This window comes from Cynoglossus semilaevis, chromosome 12 (genome assembly GCF_000523025.1).
Source record: "Cynoglossus semilaevis isolate Cse_v1.0 chromosome 12, Cse_v1.0, whole genome shotgun sequence".
NCBI lineage: Eukaryota > Metazoa > Chordata > Actinopteri > Pleuronectiformes > Cynoglossidae > Cynoglossus > Cynoglossus semilaevis.
Genome location: NC_024318.1, coordinates 4,976,874 through 4,998,500, shown reverse-complemented (window position 1 = coordinate 4,998,500; position 21,627 = coordinate 4,976,874). Strand labels below are relative to the sequence as shown.

Below are 21,627 nucleotides of genomic sequence, written 5' to 3'. Positions count from 1 at the left end.
AAAGAGATTCCCTGTTTGGGCTGTTGCTCGCTTTGATAGTTGAAGCCAAACGTCTTATCTTATAAACATCTGCCTGTTGGTTGTTGTTGTTGATGATGACAGACTCAGACTAAGGACCTGTCAAACATTTGTATGTGTGTATGTGTGTGTGGAGGTTGTTCTTCTGGACCAAAGACACGCCTTTTTTTTTCTAGTGTTCGTTCCGATTATCCTGGATTTCCCTGCTGCGTTCTAACAGGCAGAGCAGCATGAACTGTGTTGGTGTGTGAGCGAGACCATCCATCTGCATTGATTAGCAAGTTTACATGAGAGTAAAACAGCACACAACCAGTACTCAACAGTACTCTGTAAACAGTACTCTGTAAACAGTACTCTTTAGACAGTACTCTGTAGACAGTACTCTGTAGACAGTACTCTGTAGACTAGAGTTCCTCTGACTCTAATCAGTGACTTTTCTTTTTAATTTTTCTGCTGTTTATTAAATTAAATCTAAGGCATTAAGTTCCTGATTTTTCACACAGATGGGTATTATAGCTTTTCCTTCTGAAATTTAAATCTTAAGTTAAATTAAGTCCCTGATAGGGGTAAAAATTGCAGAAGTAGTAAATACAGTAAAACTGAATGTTAGCTCAGAAAATAGCCTGGGGATAGCCGTTTAGGAAGAACAGAATTAATTACGGAAAAAATAAGAAAAATTCCCTTGTTCTTGTGAGAATGAAAAAGGTGTTTTTGTTTAAAATAAAATAAAATAGAAGGACAAGTGTTGCACTCTCACTCCGGATTCTTTAGGAAATTGCCGTCGCGCACACGGGGTCTGGAGCTGGGCTCCGGCGTCAGAGAGCAGTCTGGCTCCCAGGACCATTACAGAGTCGGCTGGAGCCGACGACACCAAGCTGTGTACAGAAAGTGTGTGTTTTGATAGAGCTCTGAGATCCTGGGGCCTGAAGAAGAAGAAGAAGAAGAAGAAGAAGAAGGAGGAGAAGAAGAACAAGAACAAGAACAAGAAGACTGGAGTATTTGAACGAGTTTGTGTATCTGTGTGGGTATTCCTAAGAGAAGGAAGAAGAAGCAGAAGAAGAAGAAGAAGAAGAAGAAGTATGACTGGAGTATTTGAACATGAGTTTGTGTATCTGTGTGGGTATTCCTAAATACTACGAAATGTGAAGAGTATGCATTTATTTACTTTCACTTTTCATCTCTTTATTATTTTTTTACAATTATAAATACAACTTTCTTTAACAAAAATGAACTGTATGTGTTTAATAAAAAGCTAAAAAGTACGAGAAGGCAAACTTATAAATCTGGGAGAAGTGGACAGGAAGTGGGAGCTGCCACCTGACAGACACAGACTAAACACTGATGACCCCCCAGCTGACCTTCCTACAGCACAGAACTCACACACACACAAACACACACAGGGTGTTTTGTAAGCACTTCACAAAACCTCTAATCGTAACTATAACAAATAAAAGGCTAATCCTAATCCTTAGTCACACTACAACATGTCTCTAATCCTAATCCTTAGTAAAAGTCAATCTAAATAAAACATTATTTGTGTTGTATATTTGTTTAAGTTATTAGCAGAGAGTTAAACAATGTAGCTAATATTACTTTTAATGGTTTTCTTTTTTAAGACATAAATATCATTAAAGAAAAAAAAACTTGTTAGAAGTTTTTTTTCCCAAAGTCAAATATAAATGTTTTACATCAAAACAAAAACTGGCGTTGGGCTCAAGTTCATCATGAGTCACTTACACAGAGAATCATTTATTTTTAGTGACTAAAACCATTTTAATCTTAATTTCATGGAAAGGCAGTTCAGGGACAGGACAGATGAGGGCGCCGACAGTGGTTTAATATTTAACAACATAGGAACGGGACGAGGATTTTCTTTTTGAATTAGGATTTAAAAAATGAGGTTGAAAAATAACCGTACAAATGAAGTAACACGATTTATTTTTCATTACATCAACCCAGTTAAAGGCAGTAAAAATACGAAGACGTAAAAAAGTTACAGCTGAAAATTCGAGAGAGCCTCAGGAGTTAGACTTTGTCTCCCTCTGCTGGTGAGCTTTTAAAGCGAGACCTCGGTTTTGCAAACTTTTGGTCCTAGTGATTTCCATTTCCCACTTAAAACCCCAACCAGAACTGTGAGGTCAAACAGTGACCTGACCCCAAACAGTGGGGCGACCTCATTTATCACCTGGATGTGGAGTGTTGCACCAGGGGTACACACAGGGGGCAGAAAGCAGGGTCATTAGTGTTCAGGGCAATGCCAATGTTAGTTTTTTAAAAGGGGGGTGCATGGCTTTGGGGACGGGTGAGGGAGGGGTGAGTACTCATGAAGGGAAAGAAGGCTTTTATGTACGCGTACAAAAGTTACAGACAGAGCGACGCTGGCTGGTTTGATTCTGATTGGCGGGGGGGTACGGGGGGGCAGGGATGAAGAGAGGTCATGGAGTCACAACTGATGAATGTTTTGTGATATTCAGGAGGGGGTCACTGTGCAGAGGGAGGGGGGTGTACTCTGTCGTGTGGTTTGAATTAGAGACTCCACTCCAGTTCTAAAAACTCCCCTGTCCTTCAGTTCAAATGGAGATTTTTTACTGATTACGTTTTTAATGTCAAAGAAGAAAAAAAATGTTTCATTCTCCATATGCCAATCAAGGACATTACAATGTTTATTCCTAAATATTCTGGTTAGTAATATTCAAGGAAATGGACTATAAACACAGTATTCCTGAACATATTGGCTATTTCTGTGGTTCCCAAAGTGGGGGGCGCATCCCCAGGGTGGTGCAGAGCAAAGATTTCAATTTCAACATTTAATTAATTTGACCCAGCTTGACCTAGATTTTTTATTTTATTTTCTGTCAGTAATGGAGGTCATAAAGGAGTCAACTTCTACTTAATTTACTATGTTCAACAAATAGAATCGAGTATCTCGTAAAAGCATGGAAGGTTCTTTTAGATGTACTGACTGATCAACAGGTTAAGGGACTTTTTTTTGGATGAATAGGTTCATAACAAGTTTCAATCAAGAGACTTACTCTGAAAGCACTTGACTAAGTCTGTGGTACACCAGCAGAAACAACCATGTAATTAAGAACGCAGTTTGTTATGAAGATCGGTTTTCTCCAGAGCAGGAAAAACGCAAAACTGAGAGTCAATTTGCTGTGTTTACTTCACGGGTGATGAATGGGACGCTGCTGTTGCATGTGTGGACTCATTAGCCTTCATATACACCGGGGAGCTTTGGATAAATGACCCTTCAATAACCACAAAAGAAATTAAAGTCCTACAAAACGTGAGACAAATGTTTTCTTAATGAATGATGAATGGTATAAATAACACACAATGAGGTCCTGGTCAAGAAATTCATTATTCCTGTGAATTCATTTAAAAGGGAACCAACCAAGAAATATGTATCCACGCATTCGACTATTTATCTACCATGTGGATAGATTACGATTCAATATAAATACTTCATTTATAAATGTTTATAATAGTCTGTAAAAAATAACAAATTGCACCAAGTACGGCTTTTTGAAAAATCAATGTGTCTTTGAACATGTTTTTGGGGATGGGACATTGGCCTCTGTTGGTTTAAGAAACTTTCCATATTTCTAAAGCATGATGGCAGTGTAAACAAATATGACTGTTGCCTCGTAATTCACTAATGTCAACACATTTCACTATCAATGAATAAATCAACATAAGAGTTCATAATGCAGTTTTACACTTGACTGATGTCAATACAACAAAGTTGTCCCCAAAGTCAAAACCGAATAAATTATTTAGTTGTAATTGCATATTACGGGAAGGAAGGGTCTTAGAAAATTTCCCGAAGCTAACTCCCGAGGGATTATAAAGTGCTATCTATCTATCTAGATGGGAAGGAAGGGTCTTAGAAAATGTCCCGAAGGGAACTCCCGAGGAATTATAAAGTGCTATCTATCTATCTAGAAAACAAATAATTAATTTCTAAAAAATGAAAAAACATAGCATGGACGTCAAATAGTTAGAAACATCAGTGCTGAGAAGTGAACAACAAGTTCTCACAGTACAACATGCCAAAAAAAAAAAAGCTCCAGATGAACCAGAACTTGCTCTGTTATGGTCTTTTAGTTTCATGGATACTTAAAAAATAAAAAAATAAAAATTAAATAAAGCTACTTAGAGTCAAATTATTTTTAAAAGGTTTTCTTTTATAAGTTAACTACAACTTATTTCACCAACAAATAAAATTGAACACTAGTCTTTGGTTAGTAAATAAGATTACACTTAAACAAGTGAGAAGTATGTTTCAAGTACTGTTTGTTCAAATTAGAATAGAATAAAACGATATTTATTGTCATTGTTAAGCAGGGGTACAACGAAATTGAGGGCTAAAACCCTGTGCTTTAAAATACAGGCTTATAATATAAGTATTGTGCTTTTGTGTATTACAATACTATTTTACCAAAGTATTACACGTTTAACGTACATGTCATTTATCCACCGTGAATGGCATTCTCCATTTTTAACGGTTTTCATACTCACATCCTCGTCATGTACAGTGTAATAACAGGTCCATCTCGGGTTGACGTTGACAGCAGTTAGCATACACTGCTACGTTGCTGCGTTCGTATTTTGGGAGGGGGTGGGGTACGGTGTCAACGTGAAAGTGACAAACAACACTTTTTTTATTTTACATTATTACATTACATTACATTATTTTCCTCCTGTTCTGGGGTTCACTGTAGAAACTTCGCGCCTCTAAACCCAGTCTGCACTTGCGCAGTAAAATGGAAGAGTCCATTGAGTGAGGGAAGATGGGGAAGCAGCCGAAATAAACAGAGCAGTTTTTTTCGTATTTAAATGTCATAGTTTATAAGAATAAAATGTTACGTTTAACTTTGAATCGAGGAAAACTTTCTTAGTTGTTTTTATGCGGTGTTTTGTGAGTATTTAAAATTTTCTGATCGCCGGAATTGTCCGTGTGGGTAAATTGGTGAGTCCGTCCTTACTGTCAAAGATAGAGAATAATACGGACGCTTTTTATTTTTATTTTAAATAATAGCTATTATAGCTATTATATAGCTATTGTAACAGTTTTATTTAATCGGGACGCTTTTTATTTTTATTTTAGATAATAGCTATTGTAACAGTTTTATTTAATCGCTACATGCTTTATTAATTATTTTAAAAATATATTTTTAAAACTTTATGCACTTTTTATTGGACACAATTTCGACTCCTGAGATGCAGGATGTTGTCACTGCCACCCGAGGGCGCTACAGTACCAAAGTTTACTATTTTTCCCTTGCTCCTGACTTACAGTGCAAGTAAAATCCAATATAGCAATAGCAGAAAAACTATTTGATCAATGAAACAAGTCCGATTTGTCTGCACGAGTGATCAACGATTGTTAAAGTGTTTAATCTGCACCGTAATTCACTTTTAAACAAGAGGATTTACATAAAGATCATAAAGGATTGAATAAAGATCTAAGAGACAAAGACGATTATCCCCAAATCCTCTTATCGTTCTTTTTTGCCAACTTTAGTGGTGGAGTTTTCGAAACTAAAACCATTGAAGATGTTATTATTATTAGTCACTTAAAAAAAACAACCTAATACGGCCAATGTCGTGCACTGATGGAAATTTTCCACAAAGGCCATGTTTAATGTCAAGACAGATTAACCACACGGTAGTTAAAACCTAAGTAACAAAACATAAACATTGTTTAAATAAAACAGCTAAAGGCTAGATAAAGCAAAAAAGTACACATTGTCAAACCACTAGACAGTATACAAAACAGTACTTAACTAAACAGTACTTAACTGACGGATGTGTAAACATTAGTCCCGAAGTAGTGAACAGATAGAAAAGAAAAACTATTGTTACAAGGTAATAAAGAAATAGATAGAACTTTTGTATTTTCTGTTTGGTGCAAGTAGTTTCCTTTCTGTTGTCTATTGAAACAAAGGGTCCATCCTCTCAGCCAATCAACAAGTACTATAGTGACATGGATGTAGCAACCTTGGTCCACTTACAGCAATGCCCCCTGATGGGGCATTTAGAATCCTGACCTCGGGGTGTTAACAAACGGAGAGCTGCTGCACAAACTTTCCCAAACTCATCAGGGAGATAAGAATTTTTACTTCCTAGTGGGAAGTAGTTTGTCCACAGCTACACCGTCCGTTTCCGCTTTACATGCATAATCCACAGTTTGTAATAATATGGCCGCCTCTTCACGGATGTTTCGCAACCTTCTATGCAGAACAAATGAAACCACTAGAGCAATGTTGGTGTTTATGCAGGTGTCACGATAGCACAAAGCAAAGGAGATATTTCTGAAGTAATCATCGTGTGTCCACCCTCGACGATTCGCACCTATGCATTTTACAGCTTTAATGGTTTACAGTTTTATTGTAAAGATGTCATTATCAAAGATGCACAAGGGGTTGTTTTTATTATTTGATTTGAAATAAAAGGATGTCATTTATCAAGGCCCCCTCATGGCTCACAGCCACCGTGGGCCCTTCACCAAAATTTAAACCGACGTCACCGCTTCCGCCCTGCACCCTCCTCCTCCTCCCCCCCCACCACCACCTCCTCATGCCTGCCTCCCTCCCTCCCTCCCCCGGCGTCGTTGGAGCTGCTCGCCTGCCTGCAATCCAACATGGAGAAGACAGAGATGGGGCTCTAGCGGGGCCACCCCACGGAAACAGCGAGCGACCCGACGCGCTTTTTACGCACGACTGGAACCGGAGTCGTCTTTGGCGTCGGCGGAGGACCATGCGCCTGTAGGACTTTAAACCCGAGTGTGTGTGAGAGAGAGAAAGAGAGAGAGAGCGCGAGCGAGTGAGTGAGTGTGTGTGTGTCCGTGTGCGTGTTTGTGGAGGGTAGGGAAGGGAGAGGAGGGGGGGTGAGAGAAGAGAAGAGCTGGATTCGGCTGCTCGATCGTCTTGTGGAAGCTACGTTTAGCCACACCGGAGGCGATGGACTGTTAAAGTCAGAAGGCGAGGCTTGAAGGAGTAAAAAACGTTCGCTATCCAGGAAGAATAAACGGAGTCTTTCTAAAGGACAAGGGACAGAGAGGACGAGGAAGAAGACGGGTGCAACAGTGAAGGGGAAAGGAGGCAGAGCCAGACGAAGGCAAAGCCACAGAGACACAGAGCCGACACAGACGCACAAAAGGCGCAGAGGGGGTATTTTTATGCGGAATCGGAGACGAAGTCGCGGCGGCGAAAGAATGACGAGCGAAAAGAAGAATGCAACCGCCGTGGTACATTACCTGAGGTGAAACGAGAAAATGATAGAAGAAACACACCCAAACGAGTGAGTACCGTTCCTCTCTTTTTCTCTCTTTTTCTCTCCCTTCTCCACATCCTCTCCCTACAGACTGTCTACAAGTTGCAGATGATCTGGGGGCCTCTCGGCTGCCTTTACACTCCCCGTATTCCCCACATGTTTGTTTTTATTTATGTTGGTCACTGAGTGATTCTGTGGTGGCTGAAGGCCCCGGTGCCTGCATGCTTGCATGCATTGACAGTGTCTGGTGAGAGGGCTTTTCTTCTGACCCCCACCCGGTGGTGGTGGTGTTAGAACAGTCTTGAGAAGAGAGAATGGAGAGGAGGAGGAGGTAGAGGGTGGGGAGGTAGCGAAGGAGGGGGAGGGGAATAAGCGTGGGTGGATCGGAAACATTTTCTGAAAGGATCCGAAGCTCCAGCAGCAGCAGCAGCAGCAGGGCCTTGAAAGTCAAACACGCCCCGAAGTTACACCTTTTACAAACAGCCAGGGCAGTTTCTCGCACCTCCTGTTTGTCCACAATCGGGGTTAAAACAATTAGTTAGATAGAAGATTCACACTGAATAAAAGCACGGGGACGAACAGAAAGGGTGGAAGGAGAGAGGAGTTCGTGGGGGCAATTTGTGGCCTGGTTGTTTGGCTAAATATTGTGTGGGGGGAGGAAGAGCCTCACAGGATATGAGATATCCGATATGCCTCATCCGCCATCTCTTTCTCAATCGCTCTCATTTGCATAGCCTGCCGCGCTCCATTCATAAAAAATACCGACTGTAGACGAAGGCACCGACCTGTATAGAAAAGGAAACGAATACTTTGACGTTTTAAAAAATGACATATTCTTGTTTAAAATACGTTACGCACGGGTCTTACGAACGAGTTCTTCTGGGCCTACATTTGCACGGCAGTGCAACAAAAAAGATCGTAAATATTGCTTCGCAAATACGTTATACGGATTAATATCGAGTCAAATTTTAAATTACTCTTTTTAAAGCCAAAACAAACAGTCGTGAAATAAAATGTATTATATCAGGCATGTCTACAGACTACTATTTAGATGACTCCTCGGTACAGTTTTTTAAATAGCCCCCCTCCATTTTCATTAGCTACGTGTATGTCTCTATGTGGCTTTATTAAAAGTATGATGGTAAAAAAATAAAATAAACGAGTAAATAAACAGAATTGTGCGTCCCATGTATCGGTGTGTCTGGCGGTGCAGAAGCCGAAGGGCACCGAGGTGGATGTTTGTGCTGCGGTGACGTGACGCCGGCTCATTCATAAAAAGCCCTCTAACCTTCAGCGCGTCCCCATTCATGCCTGAAGTGACCGTTCTCTGCTGTGCTGCGGACTCCATCACTGTTTCAGCTGTAAAGAAAAAATCATAATAAACGGAGAAACAGTTTAGATGGAAGTCTTAGAGCAGTTTTAAAATAGCGTGCATTACAACAATATAGAGGAAAGCTAAGCTAGCTACGATTACACTATTTACATCGTGATTAATCGCACCGTTATTCTCTTCACACAGTGATCGTTAATATGAAAAAATAAAATTTCATTAAATCTAATGTGAAACCAAAGCTATTTGCCATTGTCTGGGCATTAAGGTTTTACCTACTTTTAAGTATTACTTACATACTTTGAACTTGATTTTTAAAATTAAAATGTCTACTTCAGAGCATTAGGTACTTTTTTCTCTTTTTTATTTTTTATTTTGTCATTTTTCTGTTTTTGTGAATGCCACAGCAGTCTTGAGACCGCCCTGAATGCACTCATAGGTTAAGGCGTGTGATAACACCAGTCACAAGCCAGTACTGATAAACATTACACCCTTCCTGCAACCCATGATTTGTTGATATGTGTGTAAGAGGTAGTTAGCATGGGACTTTAGCATGGGACATGTGGCTAAGCCACATGTAGATTGCGAAGTGCGGACTAAAGCTGGACTTTCTAGTGATTCGTGGCCACTGCCAAAATAATTCTCATACAAAATAAACTGTTTTAGCTACCAACCAATCCAAGTTCAATTTTATCTTGAGTACATTTACCCCTGCTACAACTCATTAGCGTTGGGAACTTAGCGAGAAAGGGAGGAAATATTGTACGTCATGTGATTTTGTAGTTCGAGTTAAAACATCTTTACAGTTTAGCGAAAAGCCGTTGTTGACACCGCAGTTTGAACTCTGATATGGACTTTCTTTACCATCATTGGACGTTTGTTTTCACAGTTCTTAAATATGAACCATGTGGAATAATGGTTCAGTTTGGTCGCCATGGTCTCGTCAGTTACGGTCACTTTTAAAATTCATATTTTACAGCTATTTTACTGTACTTTTTTACTGTATTTTTAATAACTTAATCATGCTAAATTCTTGTAGGATTTCTACATCAAAGGCCAGAATTGTGTGAACGGAAGTAATGAGTGTGCGGTTATCTGGTGTGTCTTGTGGTTTTCTTATCTCTCTTTAAATCCTGTTGTGGGAGGCAGGAAACAAACGTCTCACCTTTGTATCTGTGCCCTCGTGTTACACTGTACTTTCTGATTACGGGGCTGGTTTTCCACAGACCAGTCATTATGAATTATGAACACGGAGGCACAAGTTTCCAAATTGGGCCTCAACATCCACGCCCGCTCCAGCACCACCACTATTCTTAACAGCAATAAGACGAACCTGCCTCCCTTCTAACGCTTCACCTTTTCCACATTCAGCTATTTTTTTTATGTCTGTTGCCATTGGATTCTTTTATTTGAGTTCTGTTAACTGTTTTTTTTAAGATGCTCCCCTGTTATTTTTTGACCTAGTGAGTCAGTTTTTTTGGCCCTCGTTCGTTCTGCACATCTGGCTGTCTGAGAGTTTAACCTCCAAATATTTTCGCAAACAATGGTTGGATTCAATACTTGAACTGAAACGTTACTTAATGCAGTCCTTTGCAAACGCAGCGTTTTTCCGAAAGGAGATTACAATTTTTAATGGCGTTATTTTGCTTTTTTTTTTCTGATTTAACAAAAGTGAGCAGTGCAGTGCTAGGAAGTTCTTGGTACTTTCACCCAGTTCCCAATTCCACATGGAGTTCCATCAGGAAGGTTTTTTTTTAAATCATGAACTGTGCCAAAACACTATGAAGCCCCTGATAAAGAGGAAGTGAACATAATCTGAATGGACCGTTGAAGCCTTGACCCCTAGTTGCTGTCCAGATAAGTCCGTGTGAACTGTAACAACCAAAGTCTGAATGGTACCAAACTGTCGCTGTATCAAAAGTACTGACGGAACGACCTCAGCTCAAGCAGACTCTTGACTGATGGTTCCAGAAAACTTAAAAGTCCTAAACATACGAACTACAAATGGACAACGTGCTCAGGAATCACACTTGAAATTGAATGTTTTTGTCACAGAACAATGGCAAAGTCCATGGAAGTATACACCATAAATTAGAATTTTTTTAAATAGGAGTGTGTATTGGCAGGAATCTGGCAATACCATACATATCACCATACATGGGCAACGATACGATACACTGCGATATTTGTTTTTTTGCTTTGAGCATGCACCAAGTGGAATAAGTCTGAGATCCAGCTTCTACATCTGTGAGTTTGAAGTGCAGCCCTGAACCCTGGCAGTTGCAGCGCTGCCATCTGATTCCAGCCAGACATTTTCAGATCAGTTACAGAAGATAGGGAGAGAAAACAGGAGCAGAGAACAGCACTGCTGCAGAGGAACATGGCTGAACACACTGTACATCCTGTGACCCATCTCAAAAAAACTGAAGACTCTGCTTGTGAGTGATTTTATGCTTTATTTCTTTCAGGACATTCCTTGAACTTCTGTCTTTGCTGGCGTTTCGCTGCATGTCATCAATTCACTTTTGAGGTTGCGTGACATCCACACATTTGTTGAACAACAGCCTCACCCGCTCAGTGACACAGTCATTCTCTCTCCCTCTCTCTCTGTCTCTCTCTCTCACACACACACACAGATGTTGTGTTTGTGGGTCTTCTTTGTTGAGGACATGTCCTAAAATTAACTGTAACGTAGCCATCGTGTCCAGTCCAGAAGGATATTCTTCATTTGCACCGTCCTTCTCAGGACGTTTATTACCTATTCATCAACCAACCCACACACACACACACCCTGATTCAAAACATGAGCCGAGGAGGTATCGATCTGGTGAGTGCTGCTGCAGGGTCAGCATGTGTGCACTCGGCATTGGACAGGAGATGCCCGGTGACATTCAGCTAAGGTCAACGTAGCAACGAAACGTAATCTGTCCCTGAACAAAAAGCACTCATCAACTCGGCCCGTAGCGCAGCGAGGAGTCAGCAGGTCTGCGTGTTCCTCCAGCTGGACCGTTGTGTTCCTCACACGCACACGTTTATCTAAGTTAGCAGCATCTGATAGGAGCAACATGGCAATTCTGATGACAGGTGTCGGGTTTCAGGAAAAAGCTAACGGCTAATTATCAAAATACATATCAACATATCAGTTAATGTTCAGCCAGTAAACAAGTCAAATGTTTAATATTAAAATCGCAAAAAATACAGATTGAGTAGTTTATACTTATAAAAAAAGTAATGAGTCAAAATAGTTAGGCAGTTTTTGCTAATGTTTTCATGTCCGATATTAGCTTTTTGCTGATATCCAATATGCTGATATTGTCCAAACACTTAATTTCCGATTACGATATCAATCGATACCGATATATGGAGCCGTTTGCCCCCAAAACTGAGGTTAACATTTCAGGACCCTGCACACGATTCCAGCAAATTTGACGAAAGTCAGGTAATGGATAACGATCCTTACAGATATTACAGAATTATGCTAATATTGAGTTGAAAATATCAGTTGGCCAGTATCCTATGACTAATTATCAATTATCATATTTATCTAGGACTTAGCATTTCTTGAAATCTTTCACATACCTTTTTTTTATCTGTACATAGATATTGGTTTTGTTAATCCATCTTTGGGAAAACAATCTAATCTGTAATCCAGGTTATCTTTTACGTTGACCTGACCCACTCTGTTCTGTCACTGCTCGACTCTGATGACCTCAAATCCAACGATTGATTATTTTACTTTTGGACCACACACACACTCCATCTGACCCTGTCACTCTGTCATCGATTTATGACATTTTTCCACTACAGTTTCACAGGAAGTCAGAGTTTTACTAGTTGTTTCTCCAGGCGTCGACGCTGCTCTACACGTGTGTGATAGTATTAATTAAGATGAGCATGGGCCAATTTTAATGGCTGTTTGAACTTAATGACTTTTTTGACACTAATTTATTAATTCATGAATCCAGAGACTGCCTCAGGTTCCACCGTAGTTATTAAATAATTAAACCAAAGTTGATAATTACAGGTCATTTGTAGTGGAAACAAAAGGAAATATTGTTTGTTTTTTACAGAGTTTTAATTTTGTCTTCATTATTCAAGAATTTAAATTAAACCTGAATGTTTCTAGTTCGACGTCGGCCACAAACTGGACAGACGTGACCATTCCAGAACACACACACATACAAATACACACAGAGAGAAGAAGACTATTGCCACATCCTGCGTGTCCACAAGTGAACTTCCTCTCAGACCTCTGGCATTTTTTCCTCTCTTTCACTTTGCATTTCCTTTCATACACAAACACACACCCGTACAGACTGAGAGCATCATGTGGGACAGATCGTCGTTCACACTGTTTCCTGTGTTTTACTGAGCAGCTCATCAATGGATGTTATCTCCAGCCTTTATATAATGGCCTGTGCTGTTTATATCTGCAGACCAAACAATGGCCCCGGATTGTTTGCCTGTTTCCCTTTTTTTTTTAACAAATTTCTGCTCATCAGCTGACTGGATGACCAAGATTATAATAGCTCGGGTTATTCATTCACTTCATCCACTGTTTCTTTTACTCTTGTCACACCAAAACCAGGGAGGCGGGGGGGCGGGNTTTGAACTCGGTGAACTTTATTATTTGCACTGGTGGCAAGTTTGGTTTTATTTTTAGTCTCACCTTACAGGACACGGACGCCACGTTTTCTCGACAGAAACCCAAAGTCTGACTTGTTTTTAACAGCTGACTGAACGGCCCAGGAAGCATTAGCTGCGTCAACGAAACTGAGGTCACAGTCACAGACGGCGCTCTCACATTTAATCTGGAATTGTTATATTAATTCTTAATTAACGAGACTGCAGTGATGCCGTGAGGTCATCGGTGTCACCTGCGAAAGCTAAGACCTGCTAGCTTAGGACAGTAACAGGAACCATATCTGTTAATGCCTCTGTGATTCTTGATTTACAAATTATTTAAGGTGGCCTCTCACTATTCACACACACCTCATGATGTTCCTTGAAAAAAATTAAAATACACTTACAGACAACTTCCTAAGAATACTCAAGTAAATACGTGTCCCTCAGTAACTGAGTAAACATCGTGGTACAGGCCCAACAGCTGAAGAACTCCTGACAGGAAACAACATCAAACAAACCTCACAGTCCTTCGTCTGTATTTGTAAATAATACTTTAGCATATTTAAGAAGGACGTAAACGGTCTCCTCCATGGCGCCTCAACCACGCAAACTTGTTAGCTGCTTTGAGGTCAGACAGAAAAATAATTCCTCCAGCTCGAAGGAATTACTTTTCCCTAATTTCCCAAAGGGAACTCCCGAAAGATTAATAAAGTTCTATCTATCTGGACAGCGTGCTGCGCAGTGACCAGTTTAAACTCCTGACCACCTCCACCTCTGATAAGAGGATGTGAGGCTTTATGAAATTTTGTTTGAATGTGACGAAAGACGTGCTACGAAGTACTAGTCAGATCTAAAACCAACAGGAAGTCCCTTCCTGACTACTGTACACTGAAGGCCGGCCGTGTGCAGGGATGTGGTTCTGCTGATCGCGCCAAGGTGTGGCCATTTGTACCTTATCAGAGGAAGTACCGCTGGCCTTATCACCCACCGGAGGGGGAGGGGGGGAGCTGCCCTTCCCTGCCTTCCCTAACCTCACCTTTATCTGCACACATGAGCCGGATTCCAGACCTGAGATCTGGCTGCCTCCCAGACTTCTCTGCTTCTTTATTGCAGTATGAAAGGATGAGCGTGAACCAGGTCTCATGGTCTGACAGTGTTTCCTGGTGTGACCGCGATCATTGTTGACAACAGAGCTGCTCTAACATGCAAATTAGACAGTCCTAAAGAACTTCACCGACTGTGCAGTGATTCTTGGCAGCAAATCCAAGTGTGTGTGTGTGTGTGTGTGTGTGTGTATGCACTCCACCCAGTGATGATTTCCTGATCATGGTGCACAACATGTTTTTAATAAGTCTGCACTCGGTGTAGAAGATAACGGTTGGTTCAGTTGAGATGGTTTTTTTTACCTTGGATTAATTATTTACTAAATTAAATGCTCATTTCTGTTGTTTTTTCATGGTCGTGGCCTGTGCTAATAGATAGCATATGTTGCATTTGCAAACTTTTTGGGTCAAAGGTCAAGAGGAACCAACTGAAACACAAGGTGTTTGCAGACAAAATTGTTTTTGTTTTATTTATTTTAATTTCTGGGCTAACGCTCAAATGTAGTTTTTGGGGTTTTTTTTGTTTTGGTATAACGCTCAAATGTAGTTTTTGGGGGTTTTTTTGTTTTGTTTTTTTTTAAATTTATTTTAATTTCTGGGTTAACGCTCAGATATAGTTTAATTTTATTTTAAATTTGCATCAAAGTTTTTTTTTGTTTTGTTTTTTTTGGCCGGTTGTGAATTTATGTTGAGTTTTTTAAAAATGGTACCAACCCTTCGGCTTCATCTCGTGAAGGACGGGTCACTGTGTTTATGCCTGGATGGACTAAGGGTGACATCTGCTGTGAAAGTGGAGTGGGTCTCATGGTGCACAGTGGTTTGTGGTCTTGCCTTACAGTGGAGAGATCAGTAGTTTGATTCTCGCTTTATCAGTCTGCACCGTTTGACTCCGTTTGAGTGTGAATGGTCGTTTGTCTGAAGAACCTCCCGATCCCTGACAGAGGTGGCGCTGTAGGAGACAACTGAAGATGACACTCTAACAATCCAAACTAAAGGTTGTAGCGTGGACGTAACCCAGAACACGCCACGGCTCAAATACATGGAAATTGTAAACTGCTGGTCTGCTGCGGTTTTAAAGCCACCGCAGTGTTTACAGGAACAGGTCTAGGACGTAATGATTGGGCTTTTGAATTAAAAATAGAGTCTAAACCACCTTTTCTGAGAGCAGGCGTCACACTCCTTTTTTCAGCATCGGTACCTCATGCGACATTCGTGTGGACAGAATTAGTTTCACAGTTCCCAAACATACTGTGTGTATATATTCGTATATATTGGTGTGTGTGTGTGTGTGTGTATTTATGCCAGCCTATGCGGTCCCTCCCCAGTGTATTAAAGTAACACGTCTCTGCTGGTTGTGGCCGTCTGTGCTCCCCGGGCCACAGATTACAGGGCCTGTCGGCAGACAAGACGATGAGCGCGGGTCACAAGACAGAGCGAAATGTGACAAGTTCATCAGAGAGAGCTGATAGCGGGGATCGTGTGTCTTCAAGCTCCGGCGCTGATATAGAAGAGGATTCGCTGTTATTTCTGTATGTGGCCAGACTGGATGTGTGGGTTTCAGTCTGAAAGGTGTTCCGATCACGTGGAACCACTGAGAACACTAGCTGCGTGGGTGAAGTTTGTTTTTTTATATATATAATGAAAAAAAGAGTGCTATTATTTATTCATTTTACACGGTATATCATCGGTGAGTCATCGGGGAGACGACGGGGGGGCTGGGGGGGGTGTTAGTGGATGAACATGAATCCTGTTGGTCGGGTTTATTTCTCTTTAAATTAAATCGGGCCAAATCTTTAGTTCTTGAATGAAAATTCGAAACAAAACAGATGAATCTATTCGAAAGCTACACATATAAATACAAATATTTTAAGTAAGTAGTAGTATTTCAAGCAAGTACACATTCGCCTGGAGCCTGACGCCCAAACACTGTGCTGTGAGATTTCGTAAGGTGTGCTGTTATTAATAAGGTTAAAATTATCCAATTTCACTAAACTGGTCCCAAAACTATTATGTATATTTTGCAAAATATTTTTCTTTGTTCATAAATGCATAAATGACAGGCAGAACAGTTGCTAGATGGCTATAAAAACCTTTTTAAAAAAATCAGAGCTGTTGAAGAAGATTGTCTTTCTTCAATTCCTGTGAGTAAATCAGCCTTGTGTTCAACTAAACAGGCCAAGGTTTTAGTAAATTGTGAGTCAATTTAAACTTTTACAAGATTGTTATATTTCATTACAAATACGTACAGTAGGTGTGTCGTGGCTACTTTTTAAGCGACTCTGAACTTTGAGCACGACCAGCGTGCCGTCTCCAGGTTTTCTGTTTTCTAGAATAAAAACAAGGTCGGTTCTATTTAAAAATCTCTATTATTTCAATTCTCGCCTTTCAAGGTTCCCGCATGACTAAGAAAAACCTGAATGACTTTTTACCACCTTCCATTATGGTCTGGCTCCACAGACCGAAGGCGTATTCTGGAAACAAACCTTTGTTCTATTTAAGACACTAATAAAAATCTGCACGGCTTTTTTTAATCACAGATTGATCACGGAGACGTGTACAAATATATATATGTATGTGTATATAGAAATATATTTCTATAAATGTGTGTGTGTGTGTTTTTATAAGACAGCGTAAAGCTGGTGGGTCAACCTGTGGTTGCTGTCGTGTTCTGACTGCTGCTCTGCCGTCGGCCGCTCACTGACTCTGTTATTCAGTCACTTTTATGAATGTGTGTGGGTGGGAGCTGTTGAACTAGTTTTACCACCTCTCTCTCTCTCTCTCTCTCTCACACACACACACACACACACACACACTTTACCTAACTCTCCCTCTCACTCTGTGAGTGTGCATGTGTGTGTGTGTGTATCTGAAATCTGACTGTCTGCAGGCTAATTATACAACAACACCTCTCTCATTCACTCCCACTTTGCCCCCCCCACACCCCTCCCCTCCATTTAGTCTTTCAATGTTCCTCTTTCTTTTCACACACACACCTGACACACACACACACTGATATGTGTGATACATCCTGTCTTTGTCGTCCATTCACCGTGTGCCTGTGAGGATGTCTGCCTCTGTCATGCTAATACTTGAGAACGTCTCGTGTTCCGTCCCCTGTTGTTAGTACTTTTGTGGTACTGAGTACTTGAATACTGCCAGTGGGAAGTTTTTCTCCATGTGCTCTTTTATTTTATAAAACTTGTAAAAGCATGATTTTTATAAACTATTAAAAGTAAAAACAAATCATTGATTTCGTCAGACAAATGCTACGTTCACAGTCATTGTATTAAGTTAGTTGTCAATAAATTGTTGTTGACAAATAATGTTGACATTCACACCGACAGCCTCCACCGGATGTCATGCCATTTGCATAATTGCTAAAAACAGCTAGCATTAGCATATCATGCAGTCATTTCTGTCGTAACGTTTGAAAAATATTTTAATAGAGCGTTAAAAGAAGGACGGGGACCGTTGGATTTAGATATAAACAAAAACTAAAGTTAGCCAACACAAGCTAATCCGAGCTAATCACACTTAGGCTAACGGCACAGTCGCAGTTTGACAGAAGTTAAAAAAAGGAGAACTTCATTATCATTGATCGTTTCCTCCACAAGAACCACAACATTATCAGTTAAAAACATCTAGTCTGCTTCCCTAGTCAGGTTTGATCTGGTTAAATCAAACCCTGGTGACGGAGTTTACTCCATGACAGCCAATCACCATCATCTATTTTATTCTATTTCCACCTGGAGCATCAGTTCCTGAGCTCTCAAACCGTCCAAACCGTCCAAACCGTCCAACTTCACTTCATCATTTCACAGTGGTAATTTCCTCCTGTTGTTCTAGGCAACACAAAAAAACAGCAACATTTGTTTTAAAGTAGTGTTCGTGCGTCCCGGTGCGACGACTCCCACCTCAGCGCAGCGAGCGGCAGCAGAGTCGTGACTTGAAACGCCCTCAAACATTCTGCCACTGTGTGAATCCAGCTCTGTTCTCTGTACGAATGGACAGAACGGTTTCACATCTTCACACGTCAGACGGCTGCACGGTAACACACCAAGAAGCCACAGCGCACGCTGATATCAGCTCCTCTGACACACACTCACACACACACACTCACACACACTCACACATCCACAGTGGGTCTGTAGAGCTGGAGAAGCTGAGGTTTTCACTGCAGCTGATTTCTCAACCCACCCACAGACTGGACCCCATTGTTAAAAAAAAAATCTCAGGACTGTGCCTTTAATTCAGCAGTATAACTGGGGGGAGAGGGGTGCTTAGTTACAACAAGGTCAATAAAAAAATCTAATGGTGACTGAAGCCCCTTCTGCCTCCTTACAGCACATAACAGGCACAAGAAACAGTACCAGGAACTGTTTTTTGTTTTTTCAGTCTAACAAACGTCGTCTCAGAATCAGGAAGAAGCAGCAGCACGGCTCAAAAAAACCAAAACAAAACCTCAAAAAGTGTTGACGCAGCGGTTTGTTATTTTGAGTCGGTGACGTTTCCTACTTCAACAAGACGTTGGAGCAATACTGAAAGTTTTATTTTTTTTATTTTTTGTGGGTGAAAGTTTTACTCTCCTTTTTCTCTTTTTTCATTTTTGAAAAAAGCTAACTTTCCCGTCATAATAAAAACCGACAGATTCTGGAAGTTTCTCTAATGAATCCTTCTCTTTGTCTCCGTGTTTTTATCCAGTGACAGCTACATCGTGCGTGTGAAAGCGGTGGTGATGACACGGGACGACTCCAGTGGCGGCTGGTTGGCCCAGGATGGCGGCGCTCTGACCAGGGTCGGAGTGTGTCGCCTCCTGCCGCCAGAGTTGGCGCCCGTGCCAGCCTCTGGCAGTTCCCAGTTCCTCATCCGCGGTGAACGGCTCCGGGACAAACAGGTAAAAACCGCTGACTCTGCAGGAGTGAATTCTAACTAAAGATTTCCGGATCAGGGGGCGGGTCCATAACAGTTCTCTTCTCTGTGGGCCGTGTCGAACAGGTGATCCTGGACTGTCCACTGAGGAAGGACCTGGTCTACACCATAGCCACTCCCACCTTTCATCACTGGAAAGTGGAAGACCGGAGGTGCGGCCTGTCCTTCCAGAGTCCAGCGGACGCCAGAGCCTTTGACCGGGGCGTGCGGAAAGCTATCGAGGATCTGGCTGAAGGTACGTGGAGCTGCCGTCCAACTTTTCATGAACAGAACTGGCAGAAAGTTCAGTTTGTAGATCTGTTATCTGAAGAGAGTCTGGATCGATCAGATCCATGTCCACTGTCAGAATGACCCGGTCCCGACCGGACGTCCAGGTCCTGACCGTAGATCATGTACAGGTTTAGAGTAGTCTGCTGAATGTCTCCATCCAAAAATCTTCATGGGCTTTTGTTGCTGTCCTGTCAACAGGCTCCACCACCTCGTCTACGGCGCTCCAGAACGAGAGTGAGCTGGGCGACGACGACGTCTTCACTGTAAGCTCCTTTTCTCCAGTCACACACTTTAGTACCACATCTGAGGACATTGTTGAAACGAGGGAACCAGGTGCAGAACTGGTGACCTTTTCATGAGGGAAAAGTCAAAAGAACAGCGGTGACTTTTCCTGATCGTAGTCTGTGGAAATCATCACCAGTCTCCGCAGAAACTCAGAGGCGTCTTTGGTCCATCTGTAGCATGTAGTTACGCCATGTATTCATGGTTTGTCCGGTGCAGTACTTGGTCTTACTTAGTACTTTGTCCGTGGTGGACATCGAGTCAGAACTAAGGAGATACTGAGACTCAGATCTGGACAGGAACGGTTTTAGCTTCAGGTTTTGTAGAAAAATCACGCAAGAAAAATTAAGATTTGAAATGTCATGTCAACAAAAGAACCAGAACTGAACAGAAAACACAGCAGGGACAAAAAGTACTTTGACTTAAAATCATCGGCATAGAATTAAATTAAATTTAAAAATTCTGCCCATGACGAGTGACTGCAGTCGTCATCATCAGGGGCCGAGAACCCCAGGTTGGACTCAAACGCCACAGTCATCCGTCAAAACAGACAACATTCAACCTCAGGGTCTCTCCCACGTACAGTCCACGTTCCTGACTTCCTGTGTGTTGTTGGTGTGTCAGGGTCTGGTCCACCTTAAATTAGCATGGAGGGACCCCCATCCCCCACCCTGTAACCTGACACCGGGAACAGCAGGCAAGGCCACAAGGTCACTTCCTGTATTCCACCACCACCTCCCCTCTCTCTCTCTCTCTCCTGGTGACCCCCCCGTCCCTCCTCACCTCCACCCCACACACAAACACACACAAACACACACACACACCCTCCCAGTGGAGGAAAAGAGCGGAGCTGCCACCAAACCAGCAGCTGTTTCCCAGCTCAGTGCTGATTTATGAGAGGAAGTGTCTCATGGTTCATCTTTGACTGGAGCTGTCTGTGAGAGCCAAGACTAATAGGAGCTCTGCTGGGAGTGAAGCGCCACAACAGAGACGCACACAAACACACCAAGGAGTGGGGGGGCAGGGAGGGGGAGGGTGAGTCGTCTGTGTCGTCACTGAAATCTTAACGTTTCAGTTTTTGATTCAACAAAAACAAAAGAAAATTCCTCAAAGGAACAAAAACAGAGTTTTGTTGTTTTGTTGATAAAAACCAAAAGTGTTTCAGTCTCATTCACATCTGTTCACACTTTTCACGAGGTCCGTTTTCGGCAGCAGCACCAGATCCCACCGGGTCAGGATCTGGTGAACGTTTCTCCACCGTTACAGTTACAAGAACGTTGTTGTCACAAAAACTAAAAATAACAAAACTGATTAAATATCAGAAGGATTAGCAAAAGTTTGGCACCAAAAAAAGAAGGAAGAATTTGCTTAAACAACTAAGGTTGGCAAGCAATTTAAAAAAAACATAATAAACATAAAAAATGTGACTTAAGAAAATGAATTTAAATTGTAAAAAAGATAAATATTGATTAAAACACGACTGAACTTTTGTCCGTAGGTGGTTTAGAAGTTGGCTATAATATTTTTGCAACGTTTCCGTCAACGCATTTCAGAAAAGGATCTTGATAATAATCCTGCCCCGGAGCTGGGTATTAAAAAACTAATGAGGAAAGTCCTGGGCCCAGAAACGGTCCACGGGGCCAGATGTTGAACCAACCTGTAACAGAAGCGTTGAATGAAACGGAGGGAAAAGTCGACGAGGTTTTAATGAAGTTAAAGTTTGCTGAAGTGTCAGAGTTTTCCTGTGGACGTGGGGAAATACTGCAGCAGATTTACAGCCTGTGGTGT

The 21,627-nt window shown here is 41.5% G+C and overlaps 1 protein-coding gene and 1 long non-coding RNA gene across 2 annotated transcripts in view; one reads left to right on the top strand and one right to left on the bottom strand.

The window, feature by feature from the left end:
- Window positions 1–5,024, bottom strand: part of LOC107989319 (uncharacterized) — a 29,891-nt gene extending 24,867 nt beyond the window's left edge. Inside the window, exon 1 of the long non-coding RNA XR_001760823.2 lies at window positions 4,543–5,024. This is a non-coding gene — a long non-coding RNA (uncharacterized LOC107989319). The remainder of the gene's footprint in view (window positions 1–4,542) is intronic.
- A 1,591-nt stretch (window positions 5,025–6,615) lies between these two features.
- Window positions 6,616–21,627, top strand: part of LOC103387092 (sprouty-related, EVH1 domain-containing protein 2) — a 20,321-nt gene continuing 5,309 nt past the window's right edge. Inside the window, exons 1-4 of the mRNA XM_008321599.3 lie at window positions 6,616–7,326; window positions 19,060–19,252; window positions 19,354–19,522; window positions 19,756–19,820. Of these exons, the coding sequence (XP_008319821.1) occupies window positions 7,301–7,326; window positions 19,060–19,252; window positions 19,354–19,522; window positions 19,756–19,820 (453 nt within the window). The 5' untranslated portion in view covers window positions 6,616–7,300. The remainder of the gene's footprint in view (window positions 7,327–19,059; window positions 19,253–19,353; window positions 19,523–19,755; window positions 19,821–21,627) is intronic.